At 40.2% G+C, this 23,600-nt stretch overlaps 1 protein-coding gene across 1 annotated transcript; it reads right to left on the bottom strand.

The window, feature by feature from the left end:
- Positions 1 to 1,902: 1,902 nt before the first annotated feature.
- LOC117401528 (AP-1 complex subunit mu-1) lies at positions 1,903 to 22,797 on the bottom strand. Its single transcript, XM_034002302.3, has 12 exons — positions 22,596 to 22,797; positions 20,529 to 20,685; positions 20,088 to 20,155; positions 19,613 to 19,743; positions 19,332 to 19,479; positions 18,696 to 18,822; positions 18,336 to 18,478; positions 17,512 to 17,583; positions 16,846 to 17,004; positions 16,337 to 16,462; positions 7,887 to 7,962; positions 1,903 to 2,473 (listed from the first exon to the last, which is right to left on the bottom strand). The coding sequence occupies exons 1-12, from the start codon at positions 22,635 to 22,637 to the stop codon at positions 2,451 to 2,453; spliced, it is 1,272 nt and encodes a 423-aa protein (XP_033858193.1). The 5' UTR covers positions 22,638 to 22,797; the 3' UTR covers positions 1,903 to 2,450.
- Between the last annotated feature and the right edge of the window lie 803 nt (positions 22,798 to 23,600).

Here is a 23,600-nt window from a genome sequence, read left to right as displayed (position 1 = left end):
TAAATGGGAGTCCGTGCAACTAGTGCTGGAATACCTACACGGAACACACAGGGAACATATTAAACATCAGAAAAATGGAGAAGAATCCCTTTACATTGACCGTGGAAAGACCTGCTAAAAAAGAAATGCAGTGACTCACTTTCACATACAGAACATCATAGGCTTCAATAGGAGGGAATGTTTGCATGTAGCGTACCACCTTTATTTTCATTATTATTATTCTTTTCATAATGGGAATTCTTCAGCTTTTAAAAATATTGATTGTTATCGCCTCATCTCTTGGTCAACATTGACCTACTTACAGGTACTAGGAACCTTTGAACACCTACTGTATTCAGCCCTTCCTGTCATTTTACAGCTGTGTGAGCACTGGCTTATGCAGGAGGGATCAAGTCTAAGATTAGATAAGAACAGGGCAGAGTTATGGAACGGGAATGACTGCGAGGGAATATTTAACTGCAAATAAACACACTGTAGGTGGACGGCTTTTGTTCTAGACCTGTAAAACAAACACCTGCTACGTGACTCACTTGCATTGCTGTGGCTACTTTTCTGTGAGTTCCGGAACCCACTCTCTTTATCCCCAGAGCAGGGTTAGCCCCATCAGTGGCAATGCAAACACGTTGCTCAGGAAAGCCTGGATGGAGGCTGGAGGTCAGCTTTTCATTTAGTATGTTTACATGCACTTGGTGTTCACGTTATTGCAGCATTCTGCATACTGTCTTCACACTACATGAAATATTGCATTCCTATAGAATTCCAAAGAGCATGGTACATACCGCAAAGGGCCCATGTAGTATAGCACTAATCTGGCTCAGATTTGGCTGATCATATCCAGAATATTCATTTTATATTGAGGGCTACTGACACCAAGCTCAGATTCAAAACCCAGAGCCCCAGTGAGGTGAAAAGCTTGCCCTAGCCTCCCTGAATCATTTACAAATGTATTTATTCACATTGCCAACATTAGTGAAAATATGAGACAAGCACAACAGCTCTGGTATAGACAACATACCGGATATGATCTATCTAGGACAGTATATTCACCTCAGCACCATAACAGAATGAAGTAATGGTCTACAGAAAAGAAAAAAAGCTCCATTGTTTCAATGCACGATCCTTGTGAACCTAATTAAATCACTGCAAGCACGGCGCACTGAAATAGAAGCCTTACCTAATTAGGGGACGCTTTCGGTAATGCTAAACAATAGCGCTTCTTTGTTGTGCTTTGTGTTAGACACTCAGGAACCTGTTAGAATCAGCAGACTTTTGTCCGAACCGAGTTTCATTCTCTTTGAATCACTTCCTGCCCACATTCCCAGATCATTTCCCAGAGTTTTAGCTTAATGCATGGGAAGTGATGTCACAAGTGCAAATGGCAACATACACACCACATAGGTTTAAAATAGAACTCAAGGACAGGCTGACTGCATGTGAGATCTGTGAATCCAAGACCCCTAAATGGAAAGCCTTGACTAAAATAATGCGGGATTAAAAAGTTATTTTATTTGAAAGAAACGTTTTGTTTTTTTTTTTAACCATTTTTCACAATCAACTTCAGTCAAAATGTGTATTTTATGCATTAACATGTATCTATGCATTCACACTGCGACTGTAGATCACTTGATTAGCAGCTTGCTAAAAGAACTATGCATATGGAGCATTTAGCACAATCCGCTGCAGTAGCGTAACATTTAGGATGTGAAGACTAACATTAAATACTAATAGGTTTTATTGAGGTCTATGCCTATTAGGTAGCAATTGGGCTGGCAGGAACTACATCAGAAGGAGAAAAACACAGATAACCAAAAGAACCAAGCTGTTCTAAATCTTGAGCTTTACAAACCAACACTGATCGCGCGACCAAGGCTGAACAAAAATAACCCTTCAGGCACATTGGTCTGACAGGGTAACATGAAAGAGGCAAGGCTGCACCTTTTTATTGACCTAATAACGGATTAACATTGTCGAACCGTAAACAGGGTGAATACTTTCAGATTCGTTTTTTCATCCCAAAAGAGATCAGAAAGACAACCAAAAAAAACACAACTGCAGTTACATACTTTGAACAGCTGTACAGCTTTTAAAATCATCTGTATTTGACTTCAATTGAAGAACGTTAAGCTTTGTGCTATACTTCTAGGTTGAATACTAATTCATTGTATTTATCTTTCTTTGATTTCTGCAGCAAGAAACGGTTTAGGTTTTATATATAAATTTAAAATAATGTAACATTGTCAAAAACACTGTTGAACTGATGCTAATGCGGTTGCTAACGGTTACTTCAGTCTGAATCATGGGGAGATCGCACTTCTTCAGTGGTTTACAAATCAGTGAAATGTTAGTAATGATGATACAAAGGTCCAGGACACAAACACAATGCAGTCGACTTTAAAACCAGAGAAGACTGTGGAGGCTTCAGTTCCACAGGCCACAGACGGGTGCTTTTTCTAGCTGGTTCTGAGCTGGTAGTCTGCAAAGAAAAAAAAAAATTAAAATATTTATTTTAATATATACAAGCACAGTATTGAGAAATAATGAGTTGCCTGGTTTGACACTGGTAGTGGATTTAATTTATTGCTTAATTGTTGCTCAATTTCTTGATTTGTGGAAGAAACCAATAAATGGAAATGGAAAGCAAAGCCTCTGTTGATGCCAGCACTTCATGCAGCTGACTCAGCATGTCAACTCCACCTATTACAACACAACCAGGCTGCTGAGCTGAAGTTCATACTGGGTTTACATCACAGTATATTCCCATCCCTCTAGAATCCCACCACTACGGAACACTGCAAAAGGAACATTTAGATATTCCATCCCTCTAGAATCCCACCACTACGGAACATTTAGATATTCCATCCCTCTAGAATCCCACCACTACGGAACATTTAGATATTCCATCCCTCTAGAATCCCACCACTACGGAACATTTAGATATTCCATCCCTCTAGAATCCCACCACTACAGAACATTTAGATATTCCATCCCTCTAGAATCCCACCACTACGGAACACTGCAAAAGGAACATTTAGTATTCTGCATACCGCTAGCGCAATGTTTGACCGATCATATGCAGAATATTTCAATTCCACGAATTACAAAACACAACCAGGCCGCTGAACTGCAGCTGACGATTCAAACCTTCATGCGCGCTGCATAAACATTCCTTCATCACAGGTTTTCAGAAATTGAACAAGCAAGAAATATAATAAATCTGTATTTGCATGTGCCTGCAGAAATGAGGGTTAAATCAGGAGTAACCTTTGCTCCTATGTGGGCTGGATTGGAACCTGGCATTGGTTAAAACTAGTTTGGTGGTCTTAAAACAAGCCCAAGACTGTTTGTCCAGAAATTAATACACAGACCACTTCTACAGAGCCAAGTATGATCATGCTGGCCAGAAATGTTCATGCTGCACAGAACATATTGTTTTCTTATAATGTCTTTCTGGGGAAATCGCATTACTTTCAATGCATTTGCTTTCATAATAAGCTTACGCTCTGGCTTGCAATCCAAATTTCTGCAAGACTAATAGTGTGGGCTTGTCATGCTGTACATTGGAAGACCTTTTTTTTTCTGAATGTGCCCCGAGGTGTAGCTTCCTCTCTCCCTGCAAGGTTTTATGAACACAAACTAAATCAAGGTTTGTTAAAATACTAATACAAATAATATATTTGTGCCAATGTTCAAATAATGAAAATTCTACTAAATATTAAACCATTTGTTTGCATGGCTGGTTATTTCGTAATCCAAATGGTCCTTCCCTGCTAATCCAAGCAAACAAACAAACAAACACTACGGGTTAATAAAACTAAAACAGCATCTATAATGTCAATACCATATGGAAACCTCCGCTGTAACAGAACGGGACAATGGTCTGAAGTTCATGACCTTAACATACTTGCACTGCACTCCAAGGTAGATTATTTTTTAACCCTTTAACGGTAAAAGGGACACCCGTGTCCCACAAACACAAATGATGCTGCCTTTCTTCTTTTTGCAATGAGGTGCACGAAACAGGCATTCAAAATTTACAGGACAGGGTGGATCCGTCCTTTTCTTAAGACTGGATTACAAAACGAAATCCGTAGTAAAGATTAACTGAACATTCAAAAGGACACGCCAGCGAGGGAAACGGGGAGATAGCAGTCTCTAATATGAGCTCTTTAGCTTGAACAAGAGGCCCCTATGGACTACAGCAGAAACACAGCGGAGATAATGAAATAAACTGGAGCTTCAGTTTTAGAGTGCGGCCGTCCTACTGCAGAGACATCGGAGACGACATGTCATGAGATCTGAGCTGTCCACAAGAAAGTCTCTGTGGAGTACACAGAAACCACACTGCCAAGGAGTGGCATTGCTACCCAGCACTTAGACCCCACACTTTCCACATGCACCCCGGGCACTGAACAATGGAGACATCCATGTAATTGCAATGAAGATAAAAAAATAAATATATATATATATATATATATATATCAGCAAATCTGACAATTATTTTCAAGTGGCCAAACAAACCTACACATTAAACAATATTACTACACATTAACAAGCCAAAGAAAGCCAACTAAAGTTGTTGTGTGTATATATATTATATATATACACACACACACACACACACACACACACGTACACACACATTCTGAATCCTGCCAGCGGCTCTCAATGCATAATTAGATGCCTGTTACATTGTTATTTTTAACACATCTTTCGCTTTTAAGAGTTTTTATTAAACCCAGCTTTTTGTAACCAGAACCACATAAAAAATGTGCTTACATTTTTTTGGGTGTATTTATATTTTATTAAAAAAATGCTGCTTCTGTAACTTGCAAATCCAGATGTGGTTTCCAAGGTTTCAAAAATAACCCAAAGCATTACCCTAACACTTTCAATCGCATGGAGGGCAAATGACAAGCTTGTCCTGTTTGGATCTGTATGTCCACACATTACTGAAGATGCCCTTTTAAATTCTGTTCAAAACCATAGTTTAACCATTTTTAAAAACAAGAAGAAGATCTAAGAAAAATGACTCCAAGACCAGTAAACTGGCTTCTGGAATTACCCACATATAACAATTAGGATTTTTCTGAATATTAAATTCTGTATTGCAACAGGTTTACAAAGAGTTTTATAGCAGTTTCCCACATTTCAGGTGTTAATACTAGCTTGATTAGCTGCAGTGAATAGGTAACAAGCTCAGGTGTGTCTTATTAAACTTACAGCAAAACCAGGAATGGATCAAACTGCTATGCAATTGCAGTCTTATTTCTATCCCTGCCTAGTACTGAATGGGTTGAACTTCTCAACCACAGAATTCCTCCAGTTACTGTACATCCCATTTTTTGGCCGCCAACTATTTTGACCTGCGTTTAGCTAGAACTCAGCTTGGCGACACAAAATACTTAGCAAAAGCCTTTAAATACAATGAGATATTTGTTTACCTTTTTATTTTTTCTTCCTTGATATATATTTTTAAGCATGTAATCCACAGAATGCATGTGGAAACAAGTGCCATTTACAAATCCCTTTAAAAACAGTGTGCTTTTTCTGCTTGCTGCTTTGTATTCATTGTAATTATTAGTATTACCAGGCTGGTGTTTTTCCGTGCGGGCAGCTGCCAGAAATCCTCCGAGCAGCTCTCTGGTAAACAGCATTCAGCTCTGAAGAGGCAGTGTTTCAGTTTGATCAATCTGCCTTCTCGAGAACAAAACGTACCTCCAAAAACATTGCTTTACTTTACCCCCAGCAGACCAACAGGTGGCTTTGAGCTCCACAACACAGCTCTTTTAACCCAGTTGAAGATTTTCAATGGGTTTTAAAAGACTGCAAGTGTAACAGGGAGGAGGGCTGCATTGTTTTTTAGAGCTATAAAGTATCTATAAAGATTGAGGTTTAAACGTTTTAATGTGCGGAAAACTGGATGTCTTGGTGTAGTTGCTACTGTCTGAACTGGTGATCAGTCGTACGTATGAACTTCCAATGACTAGCAGTGTATTGACGGCCATCTGAACTAAACACTCATACACTCCAGATTTGTTTTACATTTGTATTTCCAGTACAAGTGAGTGTTAGAGGCCACCTTCCTTAAGGAGCCACAGAAGTTCAATCCATTCACTGACTGGCTCATTCTTTGTTTCACTGTGCTACCAAACCTTCACCCCACATGAGAACTAATTATTAAAGTAAATCCCGATTCTTCCAAAGGTCGCTACCGCCTTGTTTATCTGCATTCCGGAGCCTCACCTGCCTTTAAAATGCTTTTTTTTTTTTTTGCCACAGGAATACCGAAGTGTTTTCAATGATGTGCATACTTGCGGTTTCCCTTTAGGCTAACATTAGTCATCTCAACCTGTCTGGAGGTTCAGAGGCACTTGCATGGCATAAACACAGGTTTGATCCACATGAGAATATTTCTCTGCTGCACGATTAAAGGCGTTTTGTAGGGATGAGACATCACGGCCACAGCAGGCTTAATTAACTCGTTCAACACCAAGTATCTTTAAAGATAATCCTGGGATTTCACTGAATAAAACTCCAAATATAAATAAATAAATAGACATGCATGCTTACAAGAAATACTTACGATGGGTTTAGTGGTGTGGTAACTTTCATAAACCACAAGAGTGGTCTGCAGTTCTGAGTGGAAGTTATCTTTAAATTATAATAGACCTATACAGTGTTGAGAGTTCATTATAATTTAAATGAATTGAGTTACTTAATTGATCAGTTGATAGCCCAGTGTATGTTTTTCCTTGTGTAATGTTTTAATTTTCATATTGTTCAGATACATTGGTTGCACAACAAATCCACTCAACATATTTTACAATATTCGGGCTTGCATAACATTGCTTGAGATATTCCAGAAAATGATTAAAATTAAAACAACATTCCAGAATAAGTGAGATATTTGTATTTAATCTTTAGTAAAACAAAACAAAATCAGGTATACAATTTAAATAAATAAACGATCCACTACCTACAGTATGGACAGATCTTGTTTAGAACTGTATAAAATGCTAGAACATGCAACTCAAATCTTATCTGTAGGACTTGACATTTATTTCTGCTTTCATGGACAGTGAAATATCCCACCCTGCTATCTTTACTTCAGAATGAGGAAGACCTCTTGTGTGATTAATGTTTTGCTTTAGCCGAGATTAAAAATACATTAAAAACTGCCTCAGTGAAGATTACACAATGATCCAATAGCCGTTCCATACTGGGCGAGACCACAGAATCAAACACGGCCAACAATAACTTTGCCTCCTGAAGTTTCCTTCCTTCTAATCAAGCTCAAGGTGCATTCTAATTGCCATCTAAAAGACCACCATCCAGGCCAGGGATCACAAATTAATACACCCACATTTCAATCACCGTCTGTACGAAGATGCAGGGATGAAAAAGAAAGAGACAGACGGCAAAGAACTTACTGAAAGCAGAAAGCATTGAGGCTTGTCCTTTGCTAACGCACCATTTGCCACATCCAATGGAATCCAACTCCCTAGCACAGCGCTCCGAGGCATTTTAGATGCTATTAATTCTGTTTTGAACTTATAAAAAGGAGTTTGAGCCATTTTAAGTATTTCATGGGCTTAAAATTGACACACCTGAACTTGTGACCTTAAAAGGTTTGTCTAAAGCTTTGACATAATGATGAGCTTAAAACACCTGGAGCGGCTCAAACTACTAAATCAAAAGAAGTCATGTCTGGAGTGGAAGCTTCAGAGGGGGATTGGCAGTTAAGACAACACAAGACACAGCGAGGCAGTGTTGTGCCCAACGCCACTCAGCCAGAAGGATCTCGGTGCAAGACCACTGAATGTGTTTCCGTTGGTCCTGGGACACTTAAAAAAAAGAGACAGATAGGAAAAATCCAATGTCTTTACCTCCATTCTGGGTGATGTATCGTACCCACGGCAAGGCCTGGTACCCACTCTTCTCAATGATCTTCAGATAACGAACCTGGCAAAACAAGAAGACAACAGCTTACTTCATCTGCTTACAACTAGCTTTAGTACCTTAGGAGATTAAAGCAGTTCACAGGTGACGTTATGTTTGTGGATGTGTGTTAATTACTTGAGATTTGTACCAATAACCGTATAAATGTAAGTAAATTAAAAGTAATTCATACTAATAAAGTCGTAGTCCACATTTAGAGATTTTCAAGTCCTTCTTTATATGTTCAACCCTGGTAGCAGGAGTCTAGAATAATATTTTAAAACAGAAATCTGAATACCGTAAAACTCAAACATAAGCTCTAGCACAGACATCCACTATTGTATTTATTTTATTGCAAATCTTAGGGTACCCCCCCCCCCACAAATGTTTTACACTCTGTCAATACATATTTGAGCTCATATTTTAGATAGGGTGCTAGCTATCCTAAGTGTCATGCAGTCTAAGACAAAACGTGCAAGATGCACTTTCTGCAGGCTTCTACTCAAAACCGCAGCTGGTACCCAGAAAAACCTGCACCATGAGAACTTTTCACATACTTACAATAAAAACAAGGCACTATAAGGAAGCGGTCAAAAAACGTGAGATATTAATACAAATAGGGGAAATAGTACCCACCACTGCTGGGTAACATTTCACAGTTTCACAGTTTTCTAGGTTGCGAAACTATAAAACACTGGCATCGATACCTTACAGCGTATTGTGTAACCCAAATCGGACAGTTTTTCTTCTGTTATTTTAGCCAGCAAGCCATCACCATAAGTCTAAATAGTAAACAAATACCATGCACCAATTCTATTAGAATAGCTGATGCAATACACTGTATTAAACTATCATTGCCCCTTTAAGACCTGATTGGGGCATATACCTTTAATAAATGTTACTTATTAAGCCCTTGCCCTTTTAGATTCTTCTGGACTGGCTGGCACAGTTTGGCTCAGTCTGGGAGAGCGAGGGATTAGTGAAGCATTGCAATGATACTGCTCCCTGGCAAGGACCGCGGAGGAGGGGAAAATGACTGTTGTACTGTAACAAGCATTGTTAGGTTTAGATGCAACATGCATGTTGCACAAAACTGGAAAATATGCCAGACTGTGGGTCATTTGTAAGCAGTAACATAAGTGTTACCTGCAGTCCTGTGTGTGAAAGAGGAATGTTTATTCTGGGGATCGCTGTACAGTCAGGCCTACCTTTGCACCTCCACCCACGAAAAAGACTCCTTACATGGTCCATCTTAAATGTGACACACAGAGCTACAGTAGAACGGCAAGATGAATTTTTCAAACCTCCTGTGAGATGGAGGGACACCGGCCCTCCAGGACTGAGCTGTGCACCACTGCTATAGAACGAACACATTTTGCTTCATAAAGTCGAATGAAACCTGCTGAATTATGTTAACATATAGAATTACATACTGCTTTGTAGTTTTACCATATAATTAAAACGGAAAACTGACAAATTGAAAAAGTGTGATAGTTTGAGAATCTAACATGAAATACTGTACTGCTATTATGGCTTCCGGTAGAGTTTTGTAGTTTCTTTGATTACATGATGTTAAATAAAATATATATTTTATTAATGTCTCAATCCTAAAATTCTAGGTGATGCAAAACGTTTGGTCATAGCTGGAGACTTCGGGTAAACGTATGATAAAATACTGGAAACTGGTTAGCTCACATAACCATTGCAACCTTTTAATGAACTCTCCTGTTGCCATATTTCAAAATTCCTCCTTAAATGAAGAGTGGCAATCTGGTTGTGAGGGTGCAATGTGAAGAGCGACACCATCATGATCCTTCTCAGATACTGAATCATGCACTGTGCAGCTGCAACCTTTACATTAGGGTTTGTTTTGTTTTGTTTGCAAAAAGCAAGTTGGTAAAGATTTTTTGCCATGCATGATCAGTTACAAATGGATGGAAAGTAGAAGTTACAAGATACTTCATGCAAATAAGAACAGAACAGCGTGTAAACCACAAAGCATCCCCTGACCTCAAGGGCACACACAGTATCCTTGTTGCACAACATTTCTTACTCTTTTTGTGTGTGCGTTTCCCAGAATTACACATTTGTATTTGTTTTATTTATACTTGTGTGTGAGAGCGGCAGAGCGCGGCATCGTTTGAAATAACAGACGCACAAAACTCAAAAGATAAAAAAAGGAAAGTCTTCAACGTCTCTCTAAATGAAGCAGTAACTTGAATGCACTTTTTGCAGCTGGCATGCTGGTACAAAATGTAGTTTGAAAGGGACTGTCCTACAAGACCTTCAGAAAAGGGTACTGAAACTAGGCAGGACAACCTACTAACTCTTTCAGTACTGAGATCTTGACAGAAAGACCCATATACTGTGTTATACATATATAGATACCTACATACATACATACAAGTAACGTAACTAAATTAGTGTACTGTTCTGTTTTAAGTAGAGTTATCTTTCCTAGACTACTAGAGCATCTGGAGTTTTGTTTCATCTTTTAGAATTGATTTTTATTATATGAGAGTAGCTGTTATCTACTTCATGCAAACACTGCACTCGGCTTTCGCCAAGATAAAATTAGATAGTAGTGTTGGGGACCAATCAAGACGTAGCTTTGCTGTAATATATGAGCCTTCAGTGCTTTTCCTCCACCAGGTAACATGGATTTCCTATTGGCCCGGTGTTGATGGCTGAAGTGTAATGCTGGCTATTTGCCACCTCCTTGGCGCATCAGCACACACAACGGTAGCAACGCTGGCTCCAGGGATAAACCGAATCTAGGTTATGTCATTGCCGACCGTGACCGGGGGTTCCTAGAGGGCAGCGCACAATTGGCCGAGTGCCGCCCGGGTAGGGAGGGATTAGGTCGGCAGGGCAATGCCGACAGATGGACACCATCAGTGCATACAAGTCTTTTTTAAATGATATGCCCTGCATATCAAGGGTGGGGCCTCCTTAAGATCACCACACATCATGTTGGCTTGTCCATACAGTAAAAACAGAACAGAAAGCATGTCTAGAGTTTTTTTGTATATATATATATGTATATATTGAGCACAGTAGTTTATGGAGACACCTTAAACACTCCCTGCAAAGAAACGTATTTTAAAATAACAACTTGAGCTCCTTCAACAGTCTAGACATTCCTGCTAAAAGAAGCAGCCTTGCTTGAGAAGCTAATTTCATGTTCCAGCTGAAAGGACAGACAGCCAATCACTCATCTGCAGTCCCTCCTCTGCTGGCTCTCCCTTTATCTGGCATTGCCGGCCCACTCATTACTGACCAGAAAACCAGGATTTTCTATGTGGGTTAGCCGGCTTCAAGGCTGGCACGGTTCTTTAAAGATCTGAGTTCAGATCGCATGCAGACCAGCTTCAAAAAAAAAAAAAAAAGGCAGATTTAAATTTGGATGCCCGCCTGCTAAGTGAACCAGCCCTAGTAAGATGTCATCATTTAAAATCACTTTTTTTTTTTTTTTGTGGTTGCAATTGATCTGATGCTTCAAATGTTTCTCTCAATTACGTTTAAGCCCCTCATGCTGTACTTGGAATACATTGCTTGCAAGTTTTAATATTCCCTATGTGAACCACTTCTGAATAGACAATAGATACTTATGGAGTGTATTAAGGAAATTTAACTAGGACCTGTGCTTTAGCCCATGTTTTGTCTGTTAAATGCTCACGTTATAGGTACAGGTAGGGGTACGAGTACAGGTACGGGTACGGGCACAGGTACTTGAAGGAGTCAGTACACCACCAGGACAGTCGTGGATGGGTCGGATGTTGGACACGCCCTTGTGCAGCCCACGGCCACTTAAAAACACATCAGTGTTGCATTACAATCTGAATAGGACAGAACAAATTCAATACAGAACAAAGATTGTTTCCCCAATAGCAAGATGTGTAATGCATGTCCTTGTATGTGTTCATAGCAGATGTGTATATAAAAACACAAGAAAACCACTTACACCACACATACAAACATTACACAGAAGCAGTCCGTGGAAAACCCTGGTGTTTCAGTTTCCATGGGCTGTACAAATCTGTAGAGAGTCAAACTGACCAGGAAAAGTGAAAGTGACAAGGGAAGGGGGAGAGAAGACATGTGAAAGAAGCACTGGCAAGCATATGGAGATCTACAGTTATCAGAACAAAAATGGAGCTGGGGCAGCTGGCTCATTTCTACCTCATGATGACTGTCTGGAGAGGGGGAGAGGGTGGGGGGAGAGCATATATAGAACTTCAGCAGCTTTTGCAACATGATCCGAGTGGATTTCCATTTATTAAAAAAAAAAAAAAAAATCAGGAAAACAAGTTTCTAATACGCATCATCTCTATGGTTTTTTTAAAAAAGATCATCCGCTTTTACTAGACTTCATACGTTTATTCAGACACATTGGAAGATAGTGTCTATATAGGATCATGTATTCCAATTAAATCATGTTAAATTACAAATATAACAAATAAAAACAGCTAAAAGTATAGCTCTCAATGTGAAATTGGAGTGGAAAGGGAGGTTATGCTCTGCACGTGTAGGTCTTTTTTTAAAGAAACAAGGAGGGAGAAAAATACACGTATATATTTAATATAAACGCGGCTGTAAAGAAATAACCATCGTCCTAAAAACGACCTCTAAAATTAAAAACCTACATTTGGAAGCTGCTAGTTTTTTCACTCAAATTGTATCTTTTGATTTTTTTTTTTTTTGGAAGTGGCAACACAGCGTCTCGCAGAACGTCTAGACGGAATTAAAAATACTGTATACTGTATCAATCGGACAATCACACAGAAACAGATTTCACTCTTAATGTACAAATCTCTCTCGCTGTGGTTTGCATCTCTTTCATTAAAGCGCAGCATCACAGTTCGATCCTATAAAAAAAAAAAAAAAATACTGTATTTAAGTCGTGTGATGTTCCAACGCAGTTGGCTGGGGATGCAAGGCTCCGTCCTAAATGCAGTAATGATGCTCTACCGATAGTCTCTATTTAAACACTGCTTTCATCCTTTCATTAGAGCCAAGACGCTCCTGGACTGCAGCATAAGCATACTGAGGTGATCCTACACACACACACACACACTCTGCCACAACCAGCTGGCACAAACTACTGGCAGCAGTAAATAAGGGTCTGTGAAAAGCAGGAGTCCCTGGGTACAGCATGAACAAATCAAGATAGGGGGGGGAGGGGGGGGTGCATTTGTGTTGTAGATAAAACTCTAGGAAGCTAAGTCAGGCTCAGCCCTGTACTCAATGACTAACAGGCAGTGACAGTGCACAGAAACGCAAGAGGCGTTCAAGAGACAATGTTCTGCCGTCTATTAATCATAAGCGCTCAGTTTGAACCATTCAAGGTCTATGGATGATCTGAAGACAGTGCATGTGGCATGTGGTTTCTGACAAGCCTTCAAGCTGCCACAGGCATTTACTAATAACCAGCACATGGCAACAAAGGTCCCTCACCCCCTAAAACACATGCTTTTTTATTATTTTAAAAATGAAGCTGGTCATCTCCTTGAATTCTGCTTCAATGGCCCTCCATACGAGTTACCATTATATCGAGTACAAATATTAGTTTTTTTTCTATAAAGACGGACTATAAGCACCCTTCTGGTTAATTTTAAAACTACTAATACGCCTAACGTTTCCTGTTGAAAAAGCAATCAAACAGTCGCCAGGATCAAGCGATCAAGGATCACTTTGTTATTTGTGCCCTCTTTATTTCTGCACAAAAGCAATCTCTGTTTACTGCATTGCACTGATGGCTAAAATGATCAACCTTATTACATTTGATAGTACTTACTGCACTAACACACTTTTAGCGTAGACATAAGAAGCACAATTCTCCGGATCACGTCAACTAAGCTGTGAAATCCCAATAATGGGTTAAGATGGAATATTGCAAAGACAAGATGACTTGAATCAGTCCCTGGAGGGCAGATGGAACCGCTGGATTTGATGCAGTGCCCATCTGACCTCAAAAATAGTCTTCTGGCATCGAGCCACACGGAAGATGACCGCCGTGCAAGAGCGCAAATGGTCCATGGATTGCGTGGGTGGTTTTCCTAACCCCCAAATGTCACCATCATCCTCTGAAAAATGCTGATGCGTTTCCATACAGCCTTTTCCTAAATCGACCCTCAAATTATAATGATTGCATTTCTCTTTTTTTAAGAGGATTCGTTCTCGAGGCCCTGGGGGGTTAGGGAAGTGGGTTTTAACACATCTGTTTAAAAGGGTACAAATCCAAGCTTTTTAAAAAAGCATTTTCTTACATAAACAGCAGAGCAATCTCTTGCTGCCGATCTTTAGGTATTGATGGAAGTACCCATTCCCTCCCTTTCATGCATCTGCTCCCACAACGTTTCCAGTAAAGAACATGACTGTAAGGCTCTGGTATGTTCTGCAGTATTACCTGCACTAGTGCCACACAGCCCAACAGAAGTAAAGCAACAGCAATTCTGATAAACACAAACTAGCTTTATGAGCCTGCTTTCAGGAACATAAATAAAACGCAGTCTTCTGCAAAATACAGGACCTGATTACATGTATAAAAGAGAAAAATGGCCTGATGTGGCTTTCTACCCCTTTTCATAAGAAATATAAACCCCTAAACTGCAGAGTAATTGTCCTGAGCAACTTCCCTTTATACCAACGCGATTGAGGCTGCAGGCTGTGTTTTACAACCCAAATATGCACCATAATGTGCATTTAGTGGTACAGCATATGCTTTGATATATAGCATATCTAATTAAGACTCTGATTACGCGGGGCCGAGCTTTTCATCTATAATATAAATATGATGCTGCGGTGACGCTGCACAGCATTTGGTCAGAACAGAGCAGGTTCTCTGTAATAAGAAAAGGCCTGCATGTTTTAAAGCACTGGTAATGCTAATTGCAGCTCCAATATGTACAGTGAAGGCTATAAAGAAAGCCACAGAACCACTTGTACTTTTTAGCCCTGTACAGATTCTAGAAGGCTGATGAGAGGGGCTAGGCGCTGTTGAAAGCAAAGGCAGTGGTAGCTGAAATTCTGATCTGATATAAAAGCAAACCCAATTAAAATGATTTGCACCTTTAACATGGGGTGTTGGACCCATAGCTAGAAAAACTAATTCCAGGTTCCAGCACAGAGCTGCTGCTCAACACACAGATCCAATACTGGAACTTGAACCAGATACGTGTACATGGTACAGCTTTGATTGCATTGGACTGGCTTAACTAAAAGAACTTGCTGTCTGAAGTTGAAACAACAAGATCAGATTGCATTTCAAAACTGAAAGAATGCATCACTAATACATACTTGTGGTCGAATCCCCAGAGGTGGACGCTATAATTAATCATGTTTCTCTCTACTGTAATTACAGCTAATTTTACTCCAGGGCATTGCATAACTTTAATTTAATTTTATAAGTTCAGGGGAAGCACTGTTCCCATGATGAAGGTTTTGTTGAAATAAAAGGAAAAATTGATACAGGTAACTTTACACTAATCAGAAACAATTCACCACAGCCATGCAATGCAACGATACAGACTGCAAACAGAGATTCGGCAGACGTAGCCTGCTGGCAAGCTAATCTGAAGTACACCTAGCTATCGAAGGTTTAAAAACTGCAGCGCTACTGCGAACGGTAGCCTGTTTAAACGGTTACCTCTGAATTTCATCTTTTGTGCTTTCCGATCTCTTACTGATGCAGTGCAAGTGTTTAGTCCTGGCATCTGTTTCAAAAGCAGCTGACAAACCACATCAGGGCACTATTGTATTCCCATCTGAACCACACTTCGGAGGCTGGCAAATTCTGTACGCCTACCTGTCCACAGACAAGCGATGTGCCATTTTGAGGTTCACTAGCTCATTACCACTTCCCTCACTTCCTTAAAAGGGAAATAAAGATTTTGATTTATTTAAACTGCCTTTTAGATGTGTTTTTTTTTTACACGTTGTGACCTGCAAAGCTAACTTTGTAAGTACATATTTAAGAGACAAAAACTGCCTTTAGCCAATGAGATGGTGTACTTTGTGTTTTACTGTATTTGAACAGCACAAAAGGCAAGGCTCTAGCACCACCAAGAGGCCAAAAAATATATACAATTCAGAACTCAATTTTGTCTTTTTACCTACCTTACTCAAACTGCTACAAGCGAATGACATTTTATGTACACCAGAGTTCACCGCATTGGTAGATTTCACTTCCTATTCTGGTTGTTGCAAAGTAGCATTGTAATTCATCAACTTATAAAACAATCCATGTGTTTGTAGTTACTGGACAAAGTGTACAACTGTGAAGCACGGCAGCTTTCATTGAAATGCTGTTGCTTTCGTCAATGGCAGAACAGCGCCATCTTGTGGTCATACGTGTGCATTACCGCAACGAGAGGTCCACAGCAGTATTAATACTAACTTGGATTCCTGATGTTGTGAAATAGGGAATTTCAAACTTCACACTTATGGGTGGCTTTCCTTCTTTATCCTCAGCCTCCACGCTCGGCAAGCCAAAGTGGGCTCTCATCAGGTACTCCTTCCCTCCCTTTAAAGCCCAAATAAATACAGATTAGCATGGTGGAACAGGGCAATGCATTATATGCAAAAATGAACAGGGTTACTGCATAGGACAATAGCTGTGCTTCCACCAATAGACCCAAAGCAATGGCATCAGATGTGAACACACTTTACATTAAACACACTATTATTAAAAGACATTAGCAATCAACTATAACACATTGGTCGGCATGCATTGAAAAATAACACCACAGACGAACAGAGAGCAACCAATAAAAATAAAGAAATGTTTTAGTTCCAGGTACAGTGTGACACGCTATAACCCAGTCTTGAGTTCGGGGAAAGGATTTCATTGGAGGAGAGAGACTCTTTCTACATATCAAAGGCTGCCATCCATGTCTACGTCCTTACCGGGAATGATTTCACAGACCAGACTATCTCGCTGTTCTCGGGAATCCATTTCACGTTGCCCACTGTGGTTTTAAACTTGGGCGAGTCAGCGTCGGTTGGAACGGGAATGTGGATTTCAACGTTGTTGGCTGTGGATCTGCGTTTAAACTGACTTTTAGCCTGTTGTAAAAGAAGAAAGGCAGAAGCGGTGTGTTAGCATCTATGGCAAACTTTTTTTTCTTTTGTTTTGAGCTGACAGGGATTAAATGACATCATATTTTATTAGGCATGACAGAACAGGCATGGCGGCTCCCTGCAGCATCTGCAATGAGCTCTGTGCCTCCCAAACAGAGGAGTGCCCGGACAGAGCAGCATAATCACTCCATTGCACGATCAGGGGGAGGAAAAATCCAATCTCAACAAACGGGAAAATCACGACAGAGGCATAACGTAGCGCGCCGAGTGCAAACAGCACTGCTCACAAAATCACAGAACAGAAGAAAAGTTTGGGAACGAGAAAAGGCCATTTGGCCCATGGAGGCCCTGTGCATACCTTTCTCCCCTACTGATTTTAAAAACACAGTATGTAAGCATGCCTTTGCTATAAAGACGAGAATGCACAACTCCCAACGTGAAAGGGTGTCTGCACTGCTTTGTTAGAGATCTGCAGGATTTCTGATCGCTCACCTTGATCATGTACTCGATGCGGCTGTGCGAGTGCTTCTCAATCACCGATTCAATCCAGATCAACGGCTTCACCTGCCAATGACAAAACGCTGCAATAAATATCCTGAACTCTGCTTGGAGGAGTAATGCTTTAAAATCTATTTAACTGTGTTAACATTACTGCGTGCCCCTCTGCTCTGTGTGCTACAAAGTGTTCGATGCTTCTCTTTTCTTATTACTGCATCTGCAAATATTTAAAATACAACGCTGTACGCCAGGGGTGGAAATGAGACTCCCATTGCATAGCGGTTTGATCCATTCCTGGTTTTACTATAGTTTAATAAGACACACATGAGCTTATCTGAACACTGTGACTAATTTAGCTTGTATTAAAACCTGGAGTGGGTGAAACTGCTATGCAGTAGGAGTCTTATTTCCATCCTAATAGATGAGCACAGTGAGAGGGTTACATTAACTCAGCAGCAGTTTGGAGTAGTGGTTAGAGCTCTGGACTTGACCGGAGGGTCGTGGGTTCAATCCCAGGTGGGGGACACTGCTGTTGTACCCTTGAGCAAGGTACTTTACCTACATTGCTCCAGTAAAAACCCAACTGTATAAATGGGTAATTGTATATAAAATAATGTAGTATCTGTATAATGTGAAATAATGTGTAATTTGATATCTTGTAACAATTGTAAGTCGCTCTGGATAAGGGCGTCTGCTAAGAAATTAATAATAATAATAATAATAATAATAACTCCACTATAAATCAGGATTCATTGGTATATCACTTTGCAATGACTTTACACCACGGCAAACAGAGACGCAGTCAGGGAGGTTCTTACATGGGTGTTGAGACGGTAGGACATGAGCTCAAACTCGCCATCTGGTGGAATGAATGAGATGGTGCGGTCATTCTCAAAGCGAGACAGACGCACACACTGGTGGAACTTCACGTCTTCCAGCTCCACAGACTTGCTCTTTCCTCCTGATCACGGGGGCAGAAACAGAGGTTAGAAGAGTTATCAGAGACACGGCTAAATGGCAAAGGGATTCATGCAACGTGCTCACTGAAATCAGCCTATCCTAAAACTATTGTATTAGCCTAGATATTGCTCAGAGGCTCATTTTCATAATGAATATAGTTGGAATCTTCGCTAGAACTATAAAGCGTAACCATGCGGTTTATTGAAAGGTGAACTCACGGCCAGTATTGTCAAACAGGACTTTGTCGTTGAGTCCCAGCCTGAGCTCAGGCATGCCCGAGAGGAACACTCGCATTTTGATAGAGCCCACGATCTCACTGCGCAGCACGTTCCCATTGGCACTGACCTGCAGCAAACAAGAGAAAAAAATAAAAGAAGAGTTCCTATACCGGTCTGAAGTGTTGAAAAGAGCTGAACACTCAATCATGTGGTTCTACAGAAAACATAAGGGAGCTTATTTGATCACCCTATAGTATACTGTGCTGCAGGCACACCTGCATTTCACAGCACTGTGGGAATCCATCTGAAATGCACCAACTGCCTATCCGTGGCGACACTAAAAAGACGTGGATGATGCGATTCAGGTTTAACAATCAGGATCATGCAGACACTGTACCGAATTCACCTGATATAGCTAATGCATTTATTTGGGTTAAATTCAAGACAGCTCAAGTTTAAACATGTTTCAGATTGACTTTACGTTTAGATCCAGCCAAGCAATAGTCACAATAAGCAATGCTCTCACAGTACTCCGTATGTAATTAGTTACCGTGAAGGTTAATCTTATTAAACATCCTCCCCCAGAAAGTACAAAGAAGGCCCATGACTAGCTGGGTTTCTGAAAGCACTGCATACCAGGAGATTAACAGATTCGATCACGTCCAGGAACACCTCGTTTTTCCTGTATTTGATGCCCTCCGATCTCCAGGAGACGGCGTTGGTGACTGTGGCTGGAGGACGAGGGGCCCCTGTGTCCAGTTTGTGTCCCTCCTGGGTGATGTACCTGAAACACAAACGCACGTCCAACAAAATCAAATGAAAAAAAAAAAAACACAACACATTGCCCTGAATCCTATCGCATCAAACTAAATCTTTAGACTTTACACAACCTACACTGGCAAATACAAGTTACTTACTCCTGAAGGATTTTACTGTCGGTCGTCTGAGGGTATCCAAAATCCATCAACTCGTCCATCAGCTCATAGACGATAACAAAATTATCCCGAATGCTCTCTTCCTCCAGCTCCTTGAAATACTCCGAGAACACCTGCAACAGAACGAGAAGTCCGGGTCAGAAATGTGATACAGAGCAATACATCACTCCTGCAATAAGATGCTTCCATTGAGTTAACACTCAAACCTCAACAAACCTCCGTTCTGTCCGTTACCTCATGCGGTCCTTGGAGGTGAATGCTACTAACAAGAATCTGAGATGATGGGTTTCTCCCTACAGTACACAGAAGCAAGCTACTGAAGTGGATACGCACTACAAATAAATGTGTTGTCCTTCATCAAACACAGACGCATGTCTGATTAAAGGCAGTGGAGTCTGTAATAAAAATGAAAGGGAATGCTGACCTGAGAGAAATAATGAATAGTAATAAAGCTCACCGTGACAATCTTGTAGAGAAAGGAAAACACCAAGGACACACACGCGTTCTTCTTTGAGGTAGCAACAACTGATAAGCAACTTGTTAAGAGAATCAAAAGGAATCAGACAGGATATTTGATTTCAATGCAGGGAGCAGCAAACCATTAGGATTGGTGCAAGTCATTTAGGACTTAACAAACCCAATAAATAAAATATCCACTGTGGCTGTATATACTGGCCTCCTTGTCTCGCCCCGCATCAGAACGAAAGCTTGACCTACCCTTAACATATTAAGCAAAATCTTAAATGCAACATCCTGAACTGGCTGCTCAAGACAAGTGAAGTAAATCATATTTTCTACAGTTTGTGGTTGTTGTACGTTGTGGATTTTGTATGTTTTTATAGCTAAGATCCCACATGTATGAAGCATTGTGTTCAGGAAAGCAGCCTTAAAAGGATACGGTACAGATTGTTGTGTTTGATCCACATGAACCGGACCCCTCCATGCGCCAGAATAGGGGAAAGCGTTCCTTCTTCCTCCTTGTCCATTAAAATGGGCATGAAGTGCTCGATCTCCGACATGTCCACATCACCACGGTAATTGCGACAGATCAGGACCTGAAAAAAGAAAGCGTTGCACTGGAAGCTCAGCCCGAATTAAGGGTGTCGAGACACGAAGTAAAAATGCACAGAAACGGAAGTGCTTGCTGTAAAATGCTAGAGGTATATATGAGGTCTGTACACTTTCTTGAAATACCGCCAGAGCTTAAACAATCACAGAATGGGCATTTGTTTTAGATCAGTGGTTTTCAACCCTGGTCCTCGGGGACCCCCTGTGTCTTCTGGTTTTCATTCCAACTGAGCTCTCAATCACTTAACTAAGCACTAAACTGAACTGATAATTAGCTTAATTAGACCTTTTGAATTGTTCTCAGTGTCTAAAAAGTTGCAGATTTCAAGTTATTTATAACTTATTTATAGTTAAGTTGAAATCTCCAATTGCTTAAGCGATGAAAACAATTAAAAAGGTCTAATCAAGCTAACTAGTAGTTCAATTAAGGGTTTAGTTAAGTAATTGAGAGCTCACTTGGAATGAAACGTAGGCTATTTGTGCCACGATATGTTGAGTGGTTTACTAATTAAAATGTAAAAAAATGTAAATTAAATTTAAACAAATGTTGTGTACTTAGTTACTGTTCAAACGCCAAAGACCCTAAATACTGTATTCAGCAAATTGCCTATTTGTCCTGCATAAGTCAGCACATGCTACTGCACATATCTGATGTCTTGGGTTTGGGTTTGTATTGCCTGAACTGGTTACTGCACAAGAAAAGCTACTGCGTGCCACGTGGGACTGATCAGCTGACCCTCTGGTGCTCAGCGTTCTACTGCAGAAAGACCACAGGAGTCCAGTGTTACCACAGCAACCAAAACCACAAAGCACTTAGCTACTTTTGATGGCCATTAAGAAAAAACCAAAAGATATACTGATCCAGATTATTCATGGACAATTAGGCTGTGACTTTCCCCATCACGGGACCTAAATACTGTTTAATTTACCAGATGTAGGCAACTGTTCTTTTGTAGGGTTCCCATTGCAATGGGCTTTAAGACAATACAGTATTTACAATAAGACTAATATATAATGATCTCTAAACCTGGTGTAATTTCCAGGAAACGGATTGCTTAATAATTTAACTGATGCAAATAAGACTAGGTGCGGCTGTTTCCCCAGTCTGTAATCGCGTGGAATTACTCGCTCGTCCTGTCAGCAGCGTTTAACCTGGAGGCGCAGTAAACGGTCATCCGGTTCCACGTGTTTTTTCCACAGCATGAAATTATCCAGTTACAGGCACAGCAACAGTACGCTCATCTTTCAAGAACCAATGCAGCTTTCTTAAAACCCACTGCTTCACCACTTTTGGGTTTTCAATAAAACAGAACAAATGGGCGTTTTATTGTGTCATTTTCGACTCAAGCCTCTTTCACGGACTAATAGTGCTATGTTTATTAAGGTATCTCAATATACTAACAAAACATTAAAAAAATAAAATAAAATAAACTAACGTGTGTGTTTTAATGCGCTTTTGTTTACCGACAACCGCCGGGGCCCCGTTAACAGCTGTTTTCTTTTCTCAATGTACTGTTTCCTAAATTGATTCCTGTTGAGTTTTTTTTGTAGGTTAAAATTGACATGTTTTCAGTGTGTCGTACGTCCGTGTTATTTAATCATCCTAACCCGTTATTTAACTGCTGTCTGACCAATCACTGCATAACATATTTAATAAGATGACGTGCCCCATTTTTTTTTTTACAATGGGCAGTGGCAGGCTAATTAAAATAATACATGCAACTATCATACAATTATAAACTAACGAACCTTTTGCAGAGGATAACGTCGATCTTAAAGGCTTTCTAGGCGTTTAGTGCAACGTATGACAGATGCAAGACACTTGATTGTTTAACAATAAACATTATCATGTATGTCAAATCCGACCACCCCATCTCTCGCTGCCTCATTATCTTACCTTCCCTTTCAGGTCCAGTACATACACCGCACTGGCCGACATCCTGCTTCGAGTGATTGCTAATTAATTCAGATGTAAGATCGGATAACTGTTTTTAACGAATAAAACGGTTCCATGTATTCCGATATCTATCAACAAGAGCCGCTGCTTGGCGCACTGTCGCATACCGGAAACAGAAAGGCTCCGCTTCCTGTTCTACCCTGCTGGTAAAGATTATTTTTGTCTCTATGGTGATGCCGCTGCACAAGCAGTCAAGTTGGACTTTCAGCAGCGTGGCACTGTTCTCCTGTCTTGTCGAGTTGTTGTTTTTTACTGTAACTATAATAGACGAATTCATAAAATTGCATCAAGATTTTGAAAACAAATAACGGTCTGGTGTTTATAGCAAATTATATTGCGTTTCTATGGGTCAAAATGCATGTAACATGTTTTTTTATTGAATTTGAAATAACCTATGTTTGCAACTCCCGTAACCCCTTAAGCGTTAAGGTACACAAGCGATTCAGCGGTTGTAAAAATATATTTAAAAAACAAACAAACAAACAAAAACAGTTTCTTGTTCAAATTCATTTGAGTGACTCAGTAATCATCAGAAGGAAACTGACAATTTTGACCGGATCAACCCTGTGTCTCATTGTAAAAATAATTAAGTTGGCATCTGTTTTGTGAGTGGTGCATCTGTCCCCTTTACCTTAAATGGTTAAGGCTTGCAACTATGGGCAGGTCTCGTACCAAGCAGCTCTTGAAAGCTCAGGTTGGTGTACAGACGTAACACAGCAGAGGAAATTCAGACCAAACCTGATCCTTAACAAGTATTGTCTAGATGTAGAGTGAACGACCCCTTGCCCAGGTTATGTGTTATCCTTTCAGAAGTGTATAATGTGTTGCATTGTTAACCTGTCAGTGTGTGTTGTGTGTTACTCCATCACTGAATCCTACCACGTTACACAACACATATCTCTTGTACACAATAGTGGCAATCGTAATTCTGGTTAATATAACTTG

This window comes from Acipenser ruthenus, chromosome 49, assembly GCF_902713425.1.
Source record: "Acipenser ruthenus chromosome 49, fAciRut3.2 maternal haplotype, whole genome shotgun sequence".
NCBI lineage: Eukaryota > Metazoa > Chordata > Actinopteri > Acipenseriformes > Acipenseridae > Acipenser > Acipenser ruthenus.
Note: the sequence above shows the minus strand (reverse complement) of the source record. Positions and strands in the feature narration are given on the sequence as shown.